Source organism: Drosophila sechellia, chromosome X (genome assembly GCF_004382195.2).
Source record: "Drosophila sechellia strain sech25 chromosome X, ASM438219v1, whole genome shotgun sequence".
NCBI classification, from domain to species: Eukaryota; Metazoa; Arthropoda; class Insecta; order Diptera; family Drosophilidae; genus Drosophila; species Drosophila sechellia.
This window is the reverse complement of record NC_045954.1, coordinates 10,307,023-10,321,798: the sequence shown is the minus strand read 5'-3', so window position 1 is coordinate 10,321,798 and position 14,776 is coordinate 10,307,023. Positions and strand designations below refer to the sequence as shown.

The following is a 14,776-nucleotide window of genomic DNA, read 5'->3' as shown; positions in this document are numbered from 1 at the left end:
GCATTAATGGTTACACATTAGTTAAAGATAGCTTGATTGGAATAATGAATAATTGGAACATACATCGAGCATTAAATTTTGATTTTTTACAGAACAACAATAACATATATGTATGTTAAATTGATTACTTTTCCCTTTAATTTTATGTTTTATTTTTATCAGTGCATTTTCAATTGATATCGAACTGCATTTCTGTGTGCATATCTTAGCTGCCCCATATCATAAATATTTCAAAGCCTCTAGTTTTTGGTTTTTTTTTTTTTTCGTTTTGCTTCTCTGGCGATATTTTTTAGCGGCGCCTTTCACCGAGCAAACCGACAGCATCTTTGGCTACCAAGCGAATTGAGTTTGGCGGGGTATCTGATAGATACAAATTGTGTAAGCGGCGAATTTCGTTTCCTTTCGACTGCGTGAGGCAACCCATTAGTCACTACTGGGCCAGCGTTTTTTTTCAGACAAATATAAATAACATAAAACAAAAAAGTATCTCAGAGATAAATGAGAGTTCAATGTGTTATGAGTGTGCGATGGCTGTAGTGGGTTACCAAACAACCGCACCATCGAAAATATGTTTACTATTCGTACTGATAGATAAATTAAACTGTTTTGTTATAGTCTTAGATATGCTTCTTACAATTTGTTAGGTTATTGTTGATTGTTCAACTTAGAAGCAAGTCCATCTTAAGTCAGGTCCGCCAAATATCTAGTTTTTACTTTAGTTTAAAGTTCACATAATAAAGGTTTTTAATGGCCCACATATGGGCTTTTAATTGAAAACGAATGACCGCTTTACAACGCTCCTAATTCATTCACAGTATAAATATTCTGTTCATGTGGAGACATTAACTGCGTTACCACGATCACCCACGAAAGTATCTCACAGATACGCTTCTCATTTGCATTATAACGTTACACCGACCTACACACTTAAAGATCGATCCGCCCACCATATCGAATGCATCCCACATTTATCAGATATTTTCAACGACATCCCGAATGAAAATTCATTCATCTGAAAGATACTGGCTGTGTTTGTAGTTCACAAATCACACAAATTGCTCTTGGGCAAAAGTGTGAAATTTTCATTCAACCAAATCCCAGCGAAGAAATTAAAAATTCATAAAAACCTCGAATGAAAAACGAAAATAAAATTTACGAAAATTTCCAAACACCAAACAAATTATAAAGAAATGAAGTAGGGGACATGGGGAAACATTGAAATAAACGGAACTTACATTTACATAATTTATAGACTCGTGTCGCAGGTTATATATATTTATTTAGATAACATTTCAAAGTTGTTTGTGTTATTCTGTTTCTTTTTGTTTTTGTCGCTCGTATCTATCGCTTTTTTTTGTTGTTGATTCTTGAGCTCTAAATGCCACAACGTCTGGCATTCCACATCGCATTTTGGGGGACACAACGTGGGCGTGGATTTCTTGTAGGTGGATTGCTAAGGCCTTGAGCTCTTTAGGGGAGGGGGGGATATATATATATAGTGGAGTGGAGTGGGGCTTGTAGAGCGGGATGCCAAGAAGGAAACCTCAATGACCAGCGAATGCTGTCGAAATCAATTTGGCTAATGTTGTCGCCATGGAGTGACGGGAAAACATATACCTACGACCCCGTTCCCATTTTCATTCACTTTTCGTCGATTTCACTTCGATACAAAATCAGTGATTAATGTAATGATTTCTCTGCACAAATGATTAAAGTTATGTTGGCTGTCTTAAATATCAGTTACATATTATGGGAATTTTCTTTTGGTTTGCACTAACTGAAATTATGAAATTAATTGCCATGATAGGCAATCAGAAAGGTGAAGTTGCCATAAATTTCCGAATTAATAATGCGCTCTTGAGCAAATGCTAAAAAATTGAAATCCCGGAACGCACAAAGCACCGATAACAAAAGTCAAGCCATCAAAGACCTCAAAATCGTTGAGCCTGGCACGCAGCAAACGCATTCATTGCAATGCGAAATCAATTACACTAAAACCATGGATGGGGAAATAGGGCTGTGTGAAGGAAAACCCCATTTCCCAACCCCCCACACCCTTTGCCCATTTCCCAACCCCCGCTGTGGAAACACGTCGCGCACGTGCCGAGCGTACTGCCGATAATTTGTAGTAACAAGGCAGACAAAAAGCAACCACCGGGGCAAAGATCTCACCACCCCCAAAAGAACCACATACATATAACCCCAACGCACGGGGGGAAAGAATTGAAAAATTACTAAACACAAAAGCGCGGAACGTGGCCACCCAAAAGCAGAACAAAAAAAAGAAAACACCCACATATGGGAAATAAATATAAAAAATAATAATTTCGACTTTTAAGTTTGTTAAGCCCCAATCGAGAAATGAGTGGAGTGGGTAAAGCTCCAAGTTTAGTGCATTCCACTTACGGAACCCCTAGAGTTCGGGAGCAATAAGCGATAAGCACTCATTCATTATTCACTCACTCACTCGTACACTCGCATATGAATCACATTCATGGGTTGGTTTTAATTGCATTCTGGTTGATAGATGCACTTAGAGTATTGCTTAATAATTGTCTATGTACACACATTGGCTTTGAATCTTGTATGTACAATGTAAAAAAAAGTATGAGGATTATTGGTACATGGATGTATTAGAATTTATTCAAAATAATGTCACCAAATAAAAGATAGTTTTGGGACGGTGGCTTGGTCGCTCCAAATATGTCGCCTTTTGGCCTTGAAATCAATCACTATCCCCACTATTCATACAATGGCCATAAAAATAACTTGGCAAATTGCAAAAACAAACGGCGAGCTCCATTGCACGCGACATTCATTCAATCGCGTCGAGCTTCGCCTGGCAGCCAATCCAAAATGATCCGAATGATTCCAAGTTGGGTACCGTCGTGCCCTCCTCCTTATTAGAATGAAAATACGAAGAAAAACTGCTCAACTAGCACAAGTTTGGCTGACAATTTGTTGACAATTGCGTTTCACACTTTGCATAATAATCAGAAATGGCAACCGAGAGAAATAAAGTTTGCATAGTTCATAATAAAAAGCAATGTTTGCGAATGAAGTAGCCACATTCCCACTCCCAAAAACTCGAACACGAAACCATTTGAAGGCGAGACAATTTATGGTAATATATTTACAAGGAAATTCGCAACCAGCGAAATGAATCAGAATCAGAATCATTGGATTCATCGCAATCACAGGAATAATGTATGGCAAGCGAATTAAATGTTTGTGTACTAACGATCAAATGTAATCGAATAGCTAGAGCTACGAATATGTCGAACTCGGTTGTCTTTGTGTACATATAATAATGTATCTACTTCTATAATTGTTGTCATTGTTGTTGATTTCGTCAAGTGATTCAGTTAATTGCGAAATGTTTATTTATTTCATGTGTATTCGTTGTCCAATGCATTCTGCATTCGAAATCCAACCAGAGCACGACTGAATCGGCGAAATCGTGAAAGTTCCAACAATCACGGGGATAGTACATACATATATATGCGGAAAAGTGCAGGGAAAAATAACAGAGTACTACTACTGAATTGGAATTGAAATTGGAATTGGAATTCGGAGAGGTGCAGCCAAGGGAAACGGTGCCAGACATAAAGTGAAAAACATTGATGGCAATATTCCGAAACACTTAGCATTCAAACAGCGATGTTTATAAAGCAAACTACGTGGGAAAAGTGGGTGTGTGTCGGCAAATAGCTATTATTAATATTTGCTATTAAAGTACCATAGTAGGTAGCCAAAGAGGTTACTTAAAGATAAAATACGCAAGCAATAGAATAATAATACAGAAATATAAAGATATCATAAACATAAACTATCCGCAAATGGAAGATACTTTTTTAAGCTCAAGCCACTTAACTTAGAAACTGTATATGACTAAATATTTTCCCAAGAAACCACAAAATATTATACCTAGACAAGTGTATATATATCCTTGATAAATGATTCGTTTGATGATGAATCTCGGCAGAAATATTTTGAGACACGCAAAATCTGTATATGTTTGCCTTTTGGAGTGGATCTTTCGCGATAAAACGGAAATTGCGACAAATCTTCAAGACTTTGACAATATTTAGTTAACCGAATGACGAAAGATTCAGAGACATGAGGGCATATGTACATATATGTATAACATACGATTCCACAAACATACTCCATACATGATGATTGTGGTGATGATGATGGGGATGTTGGTGATGTGAACTGAGGCCGAACCACAAATAAATAAATTAAGAATTTACTCGACCACAACGACGAAAAACGAAACCCACTTTGGTTTTTGGTCGCTCTGATCTGGATCGTCTCGTTTCCTTTATTTTTATATTTATTTTTGTTTTCCTTTTTCTTATTAATATTACTTTTGCGGGGGCTTGTTTCGATTTCTTTTCATGTCAAAACAAAGCCAGCAAATGTTTGTAATTGCTTATCGCCACAAAATGTTGTTTACACAAGCCAGCATTCAAATGGGAGACCATTGCCACAAATATGGGCCATTCCATTCAGGCAGCGGTCACCTTTGGTTCTTCCCCCAAGAATAAAACGCCACTTATGCCAAGAAATGTTTAATAATTTCTTTCAACAAAATGTAATGGATACGCGCACACGGAAGTCGGCAATGCAGGTCTAAAAAAAAGCGACAGACACTTGCGTTCTGACAGAGGAATTATTGTTAAAAGTTCATGAAAACCATAAAAGTCTGCATGTCAATCGGTCGAATGTTAAATGCTCTTAATGGACATGGGTGTTTTGAGTTCATTTGGAGTAGCTAAAAATGACAAAAAATTCTAGAAATTTATAAATAAAAAGTTACAGCAAATGTAATTTCCATCTAAGAAGATAAAATGTGCATTAATGAAACTAATAGTTTTAAAACTATATTAAAGTCTTCAGAGAACTTCCAATTTATTTGACTGTATAGGGTATTAAAGGTCCTTATTTTTGCGACGTCAAGTCGTTTGACTAAACCTATAATTCCATCAAGCTGGGCAGTCCAAAATTGTCCCCGACTTCAATTCGGTTGGCAGGTGTTGCCCTTTTTTTTTACTGCAGTTACATAATACCACCGCAGACTGCGAATGTGTTTGTCTTGGCACTTTTTATTAGTAATAACATTTTGAAAGCCACAACGTGGCCGGGTGGTATTAAAATTCATGTTCTGAGTGGTTCATCGGATGTGTGGGATATATGTATATATATGCACGATATTCGATATGGCATTTATGGAGGCGGTGCCTCGCCTTGGGTATTTAATGTCGGAATCAATAAAAAAGATTAACACATGTGGGGGTGTAGTCTTCATTTATGAGTTGCATGTTGTTGGTAGCATCAATTTTCCATTTTACCCCCATGTCCTGTCAGTTCGATTTGGCAGCACAGTATCTAAAATGAAGCGACTTTGCAGCAGGATGTCGCACGAAACAGCAGCAGCAGTGCCAGGAGGAGCAGGAGCATCGGCGGGCTCGATAGTGTCCTGTGCGGAGAATGCCTCGAAGGTGGAGGTCATCGTGTACACCACCAAGTCAGATAAGACGCTCAAACAGAATATGAATGCCAAGGATGATACGCTTAGGAAGCGTACTTCCTTGATCATAGTGCCGCAGCAGGTGCACGACATCGAAGTGGAGGATGAGGACACCAAGAAGGAGGACCAGACAAAGGCCAGGGAGAATCCGAATCGTAACTCGACGGCCAGCATGGATAGCTGCGTCTCCAATACGACCAGTCAGAGCAATCAGTCGAGTGGCTCCTCCTCCTCGACGACCAGCAGTAGTGGCAGTAGCAGTGGCTCCGAGGACGCCCATGCCGCCTATCAGGACTTGCAGAATGGCAATGCTGGCCAGGATTTGCACTCGCCATCGCCGGTGCCCAGATGCCATTCATCCAGCTCGACATCCTCCGTCTCGGAGTCCACTTCATGCTCCAGCTCAGCGGATTACTCATTAAGAGAGCAGCTCAAGAATTTCGCTAATAGGAATTCCGAGGGCGGTGGCACCGTTGAGTCCACTGCCCGCCTGATCAAGGGCATGAGTCTTCCGGTGGGCGATCAGTCGGTCCAGTCGGTGGCTCCTGCCCTCTGCGATTCGCTACTCAGTCCACAGGAGGTTCCATTGGGACGACGCTACGCCGAGGTGGCGCAGTTCAAAGGTCATTCAAAAGCAAGGTGAGTCAAGTGATTCCATTTGAGTGATTCCCCCGAAGTCTTCTTTAGGGTAAAGAACGTAAATAAATGTATTAACTATTTTTTATCTTATATTCAACTCTTATTTCTTGAAAAGCAATGCAAAATGTAACCATAATTGTAATTTTGAACCAATTTACCTGTTTCACCTTAAATGATTTTCATTTTTACTTCCTGATTAATGCCTGTAACCCAAACCCATAATTCCTATTCATTCAATATCGCTGGGGGTGCAACAAAAAGTGACCTAGTCTCCGGCCGCCACCGGCACTCACTTCGATGACATCCTCCAGGTTATCTAAGTGGATCTGGAAACACTGCATTGTTCGGCGAGTGCTCAACTAAACGATGTCAACTGGCTGCTCGAGAGTCGAGTGCCCATCCACCCCATCCCACTGTCCCACTGGCGTCCCATCGAGCTGTCAGGGAGTTGAACTCCCAAACCCAAATCCAAGCCCCACTGCGAATCCCATTTCTCATCTAGCTGCACATGCATAATACACAACTTAATTAGTATTACTACTTTATGGCACTCTCGACGCTGCTTGCCCCGCAACTCCTTCATTCACTGGGCTTCTTTCAACTTGGAGCTTAGACTGGGTAAAAATCTAATAATGGAGCATTCCACACACGCACTGCCATTGCCACATTACCATATCAAAAACGGTTGAGTTTTCCGAGTTGCCTTTGGGGCACAGACAGGGGGTTAAACTCCTTGCCTCCTTGCCTATGACTTCTTTTCTGTTTCTGTTTCGGCTGGATGGCAAATGCAGTGCAGCTACACTGAGAAGAAAATATGTTTAAATCGGTTGGAATATGCTAAGCCATAATCCATAAAATAGAACCAATAGCTAATAACACTTCATTAATATATACCATATTTTATGGTCATTTTATCAAATGAATGTTGATTTTTTAAATAAATAAACTGATACTGATATGGCACAACTTACAACTTAAATGCAAAGTTTGGAGTGCACATATGAACTTTGAACGTTGTGAACTCTTGTGCATTTCCACCCATCTCCTCCAGCTCGATGTGACAGCTGCCAAGTGAGGAGGACGAAACCCAGTACTCGGGGCAACCATCGACAACTATGTTGAACTTTTTGAAAGCTGTCACAACTAATTTGCATTTCCCCGCGCCCTCTCATCTGAGCAAGCCTTCGCTCCTGACCAACTCAAATCCAATCCAATCCAATCCAACCGCATCCAGCTGAAGCTAGACCCGCATCCTGCGATTCGAGACACCATATATCCTGCACCTCTGCTGCCGTACATATGCTTACTTTTTGTTTTATTTTCCACACTTTGATTTCATCTGGGCTCTGGAGCACAAAGAGTAAATATTCATACGAGCATTGGATGGAGGGCAAACTTTTGACAATTTTCAGGCCAACTGTGATTGCACTGGGTGATGGAACTGAAAAACAGGGCAGCACTACGGATTTCAGTACGAACGAAACTTCCGATTCAAGGAATACCACGGTTGGGTGTTTGCGAGCTAAACTTTTCGAATTTCTACAGACCAATAATTGAGTTAGCTCTGGCACTTGCAACTCCAGATTGTGAATAAAGATTGAGATGAAAGCGACATTTTCAAATACTTTCAGTTTTATAAACTGTCTAGCTGAGTTGAAAAGGGAAAATATGTGTAGTTTCTTGTATTTTTAAATCACTACGATATATGTACAACTTGTCTTAAAGTTATTCACTTAAAGTTGGTTTTGTAATCTAGTAGTTGTTAAGCTTTCCCACTATTGGCCATTCGCCAATCAAGTTGTTTGCATTTGTTTTATGGCCTGTGTTGACCTTCTGTTCGGAGTCTCAAGGTTTTTGGCCACAGGACACCTCAACCTCGACCGTTTATACTCATAGTCGCCACTTAATCTTAATTGCCATGAGTGGGCGCTATGGAACCGATGCCTACTTTCGATTCTCCTACCCGGCTGTCATTTTCCTGTTTTGTTTATCGCTCGCCGTTTGTTTGTTTTGTAAATCCCCATAAATTTTAGCGTGTTTTGCGCCTTTGCGGCTTGGCGTGTCCTTGAGCCTGCCCCAAGTTTTCCCAAAGCCGCCTAATTCTTTGCGAGTGTTTTATTATCCACCCAACCAACCAACCAACCAACCAGCCAACCGAGGAACCAACGAAGTCGATAGAAAGGTTGACATCCTGTTTGTTCCGCGTTAATTTGACATGATTATGTCAGAGTGTTTGACAACTTTTCATATGTGGTCGACGGCGAAGTAGGGCATTTTTCGCCATCTCCTTCTTGTTTATGACAAGAGGTCCTTTTGTGTGTGGAAGGGCGCTGATCCATCAACAGCCAGGCTGTCCTGTGGTTGGGAAGTCCTTGAAGTTGAAGGCGGAAGCACATGCTGGCTCTCAATTTGTTTTTTTTTTTTCTTTCCTTTCTGTTCCGCTTTCTTTAGCCATTTCTCTAGCCATTCATTAATAACATTTGTTGTGCCCTATCGTAGAAATATTGTTAAAATGGCGTAAAATTGCCCGCTTTGAGGCGTCATGACGATGCGAGTCCTGCGTCCTTCGTCCTTGTCGTGAATTCAGCCACTTTGGCGACGGCATTGGAGGCAACGAAAAAAAAATGTGTCGCAAATTAACCTTTTGACAGCTGACTGAGGGTAGACCACTGACAAATGGGTTTGAGCGTAGTAGGATGGGTTTTTTTTTTACTTGACAGGACTTTAAGACACCCCAAAATCGAAGGATGGAAGTCCATTTAACTAAGGCTATCACTTTTCTGAAAGCCTTGCCTTTTTAATAAAAGCAACATGAATAATTTAAGGAACTTTTGTTCATGATCTTTTATGTTTATAAGACAAATATACAATTGAATTACCTTTTTTTAGAACTAGAAAACGCTTAGCCATTTTTTTTACTGTTTGCAATATTCTCCAGACTGATTTTAATTTTTATTTTTTATTTGCAGAACAAGTGAACCCATTCCCTCTGGCGTAGCCACGCCCTCTTCCCTGGATGCCGCCTCTGTGGATGGCGGTAAATCCCACACGGGCAACAATAACAATATAAACCACAATCACAATGGCCAACAGTCACAAAAATCTCAGCAACAGGCGGGTCTCGCCGCCAAACTGAATGTCCTGGCGCAGTCCAATCTCAACAACAATAACACGACCAGTCAGCCAGTATCCATGACGCCAGCCACAAATCGAACGGGACTGGACTCGAATCAAAATCAGAAGCAAAATCTGAATGCAGATAGCCGGCGCAGCAGCAGCGTCGATCCGGATGCGGATGTGGATGATGTCGTGGACGCGTCGCATGGTGGCGCCTTCGAGGATGACATGCAGGCCCTGCTGCCCAAGTGCTCGCGTCGCTCCCGGGATGAACTCAGTCAGGTGAGTTAACTGTTTATTTTAAATTAGAGCACATTCATGAATGAATGTGATACATATAGTTGTTATTATAAAGATACAAGGCAAACTCGAAACCAACAAGTCATCTCATTTTATATCAGCCATATTTAATGCAGACTCCTGGGGCTTCCATCTCGGGCTGCTCATATGTAATTTGCCACCGTTCATTGCGCAGTTTACTCAGTTTGCAATCCCTTGGAGAACCAACTTGAATTTGTCGCATCCATTCGGAGGACTTGCCACATGTGTGGCAGCCAAGTGGCAATTACCACTGTGCCGGGCTTTCATTCATAATTTGCTACGTGTTGCCTCGTTGATGGGCTAAAACGCAAATGGGTCTTAGGTCCTTACAATGGCAATGATAATTTTGTGTCGGGAGTCCATTAAATGATGAAATCAAATGACTTCGCTTCGGTATATATACCCCCCATATATACAAATATAAAAAGTACAATACTCGCTTTTCGCACTCCGCGCTCCATTTTCCGTCATTTCCAATTTCCCCCCCACCATTGCATTTTCCTCATTATTGTGAGCTGGTCGTGCGTGCTTTTCCCTGGGATTTCTTCATTAATAACTGAGAATGCTTTGTGTGTGTGTGTTGTATGCCCGCAGTCTCGTCCTGTCTGCCAAATGGCTTGTAATTTCCTTTTCCAAGGCAGTGGGCGTTGCCGTGGGGCAGAAAAGAGTTTGACAAGTCAATTTGTTAGTTAATTTGATATGCGTTGCTATGCCACATCAATTCGGGGAAGCATTCGAAAATGCCAGAAAGTCAGTCATGCCTTCTAATTGCATAATAATTTACGAACAACATACAAAAAGGGCATTTCAAGTACATCTCGTTGCCAAAAATTCGATTTTAGCTCCCAGAATTAGGCAATAAAATCGTTGGCAACGGAATTCAAAATGTTGCAAATGGGGCGTGGCAACCACAAACTCGTCTTGGGCGTGGCACTATCAGCAGACATGTGTGTGTGTGTACTCACATATTAATTTGTGGCCTGCACATCCTGTTGCTCTTGCAGGCTGCCCATGTTGCACTGAACAAAAATATGTATATTTTATTACAAAAATAGATGCTTGTTAAAACAGATTCTCCTCGTTTCAAAACCCAACATAAATAACTTTGTGTTTTAAGCATAAATCCATCCAAGCAATTTGAAATCGTTAGAACAGTTGCCTTTTCTCTCGGTTTTCCTGCCTTGCTCCTCTGGCTGCTAGAATCTTCCACTTTGACCAGCAGCTGGGCATAAAATATTGATTCCTTTGCCAGACAGCCGAGCCTCCCAAACAGCTGAGGCCGCCGACAAGCGACCATTTTAGTTGCCGATTCGATTCTTCTGGTCTTTTTTGGCCTTTTATGAATATTCAATAAAAACAACAGCAAGCCGAACACACATCAACGATGGCGATAAAAGTGTCTGCCCCGGTTGCAAAGTGGTTGTCCTTGTGTCCTTGTGTCCATGGGTCCTTCTGTCCGCTGGCCAATATTTTCCGGTGCAGGATTGTTGCCACGACCGCAGAGCGATGCAAAAAACACATGCAACACATGGATGGAAGGCTGGTCGAAGGATATTCGCCAGGACCTGCTACGCTTGTCTGGCATACACAAGTTTTTATCGCCAGGCGCCGATCAAATGTAAGTTTGAGTTCGAATTTGGGGGCCAAACGGGCTGAGTTTCAGTCTGAAACTGTGTGGAACTTTATTACTTTCATTATGCTTTATCCCTGCCGGCGGTGGTGACCACCACCGATTCCTCCCTTGGCCATAAACAACTTTGGCTCTAATCTGTTGGCTGCCGGCCATGTCGAGTGGACATCGTCCTCGTTTTTGTCCCCCTACTCCGCGCCTGTGAATCCCCAACCTTTTTGGGGCCATCTGTTTGCTCAGGTGCACAGGTTTGCTAATTGCAGCGGTATTAGAGGAGCTTTGTCAGCGGCTTAAAGCATCCGACTCCCACCACTGAGGACGGTTTTTCCTTGAAAAGGATGTTGTGCCGGGGCTTTTCTTGTTGCGTGATGCCCTGAGAAGGGGTATTTTGACATTAGTGGGATATTGAGTTGAAAAACGTTATAGATTGAATAACTCAATCCGTATTTCATGTTTTGACATCACAGCTAAATATGCAGTGCTGCAAAATACAGAGTGTGTTAACTTTGTAAGGACATCTAAAAGGTTAATACCCTTTGATGCATAGGGTATGCCAAAGCACGGTGGCATTTTTTGTTCGCCTCTTGCGGCGCTTGTCAGGCGAGAGATGTTTGCTGATATTGTCAGGTGGGCAGGACGAAAAGGACGAGGACCGCCGCAGCAATCAGGCTCGAAGGGATGTGCACTGCCAGTTCTGTTGTGTCCTGTCAAAGCCAATGAGGCGTCTGTACGTAGCATGTCCTGCGGTCACCCGAGCTCCACTTTGATCCCCAAACTCGCCAGCTTGTGGTCTTTTTAAAGTGCACTTCTAATGAAGTGCTTGGTGCTTAAATTTCGTTGTTCATTTGCGTTAGTTTTTGGTGTCGAAAGTGGTAAGGACTTGGGACTCCTCCACTCCTCCACTTCTTCCTCCCCATTGCCATATCTCGTTTCAATTTTGTCGCTGCTGGACGCATCTTCTTTGGTGTGTGCCTAATGGCTTTGACTTTTTGACAGCATCCAATCCTGCCCAGACTTTTTGCCCTACCCCTCAAAAGACTTGGCTTGCTTTCACTCCGCAGACTGGCCATTTGAACGTCTCGTCTTCTAGGCCATCGGCCATTTAATGGCGTATTTTATGTGTTGGCTTATTACTTGAGCTGAATGTTTATTGCATTTCCCATTTCAAACATTTTAGACCATTTCGTCCATTTGGTATTTAGAATACGTAAGCTTACTCCCCAACGCCGCCGGCAGTTTCCACATTTTCCCAGCCGGCTTGTTTGTTAATTATGCAGACTCTTACTGGTTTGCATTTTGCGAAATTGTGCAGTGTTGCCGAATTTCCGCTTTGTTAATTATGCATTCATGGTGCGACATTCTACAAATAGATTTAAACTCGAAGCATCTTTTTTTAAGTTCATTAAGGAGGTTATTTTTACAGCCTTAATTAATATAAAACTTATTGCATTTTTGGCAAAGAATTGCATACTAAGTACTACTTAGTACTTAGTTCTTAGTACTTAGTAAGTACTTTAAAGCTAATTCTAAGTCCAATGGCATATTAGCGTATCTCTGAATCTCTTTATGGATATATGTGCATGTATATTTTCCGAGTGGTCTGTATGCTCAAAGGGCAACCAGATATGTGACCTGTGAGGATGCACACCAGACACATATGTACATACATATGTACATCAGTCAGTCTGTGTGATGTCTAGCTGCTGTTGTTCCCATTGCGGTTATCCCTACCCATTTTTTCGGGACACCGGCATCCTGCTGCTGTTGCTGCCATTAAATGTAATTCTCTGTGGTTTTTATGGTTTTTTAAAACATTCAACAACATTTTACGTGGCTGCTATTTATCTTTTATTTCCACGGCTGCTGCTGCACTCTTGCCCTCTCACTCACCCCAACTCGCTTTGTCTCTTTCTCCCGCTGCGCGAACTATGCTATCATGTGCTGTGCACGTTTTATGTTGCCGTGTTGTTGCTAGTTTTCAGTTGATACACTGAGAGAATAGTTGTATACATTTTAGATGGTAGTACTACAAATATTTAAAGTTATTCTACCAATCGAAAAAATATAATTTGCAACGAAATGGGAACATTATTGCGTTAGTATTTGAATTTGAATAATGTAAGGTATAAACTGTGTGCTCTCCACTTTGGTAGACAGTTTTTCTCGCTGTGCATTGGTTCCTGCGCTGCGTCAGGCAATAATTCAGTCTCGAGTGCAATTTGCCGCACGAGACAGAAACAGCAACAGCGGGTGTGAGAGAGACAGCACCATTGAGACACGTGCACGGCAGCTTATCGCTCTCACCTTTTGTCAAACTATTAGTTGAAAGGGGATTTTTCTCCTCTTATTTTTTTTTTTTTGCCCATTTTGGCCAGGGATTGGGTTCAAAACGCCACCGTGCACAGTGGGACTGTTAATCAGCTTTGTGCGAACAATGGCGGTAAAATCACTCAGTCGTTCTATGTGTATGATTTTTATGAAATTAATTTCACGCTGGGACCTGCAATTCCGATAAGAGAAGCTTTATGCGGGGATTTCGCACTCACACTTCCCAAAATCCTCACATGTGAGTCCATTATCTTGATCGGACGGTAGAGCAGCCAACGGAAGGGAAAGTGAATGGGGGGGGTGTGAAATCGTTTCGAATTAACCCCAGGCCAATTCTCCAACCTCAAAACGAGATAACCCTTTGTGGAAATTTATATATAATGCAGGCTTTTATAAACCCCACAATTTCTAGAACATAAAATAGGCATAAAAATCGTATTCAATAACTACTTTCAAAAACAAATCACTTTAATCAATTAAAACAACATCTTGGATTAAGATTTTGCATTAAAAATATTTCAATTATGTTACTCCAAGGCATTTTCTAATTTTTCTTTGCACGTTTAAAACCTTAATTTATTATTTTCCATGGCGAGTCCTTTAACTTCTTTCAACTCCATTGCCTGATTTCATTTCCGCCAGTCTGCAATGCAACTTCCGTTCATGCAGTTTTTTCCTTTTTCCTTTTCCTTTTGAAGATCCCCTTCATTTGTCGCATTTGAACAATTTTCATTGCCCGTTTTCGGGCGGCGTTAAATAAATAGTTTTCCCCCTTGCCCGTTTTCATTTTTGTTTTTTATTTTTATTTCACTTTACCCACTGCTGCTTGTTGTTGTGTAATTTATTAAATGGCAAACGCCCTTGTAAAGTTACACAGCGCATTGTGCCAATGGCTGGGAATTTTTATATTGCCATCGAGTTTTGGCCAAAAGTATTTCACCAATATTGGCAGGATAGAGATACAGGACCAAAATCCAGACCAAGCCTCAGACGCAGACAATTGTTTGCCAATATTTTAGCCCAAATATGGGGTGGGGGAAGGTGAGAGGAGCGGGGTTTTCCAAGACCTGAGAATGATGTTCGTTTTCGACATCTGCCAGAACGGAACCCAGAATACTTTCTTCGCCTGTCGTCGCAGTCTGGCTCTCGAACTTCCAACACCCAACACCCAACACCCAACTTCCAACTCTCAACTTCCGCTTCTT

General features: G+C 41.4%; 1 protein-coding gene across 3 annotated transcripts in view; it reads left to right on the top strand.

The window, feature by feature from the left end:
* Nucleotides 1–14,776, top strand: part of LOC6617562 (protein sprint) — an 84,712-nt gene that overhangs the window by 46,107 nt on the left and 23,829 nt on the right. For 2 of the 3 annotated variants that reach the window (XM_032725963.1, XM_032725965.1), the window contains one exon: nucleotides 9,145–9,574. In XM_032725963.1, the coding sequence (XP_032581854.1) occupies nucleotides 9,145–9,574 (430 nt within the window). Of the gene's footprint in view, nucleotides 1–5,416; nucleotides 6,176–9,144; nucleotides 9,575–14,776 lie in introns of all 3 variants that reach the window. The other variant, XM_032725964.1, reaches the window with a different exon arrangement.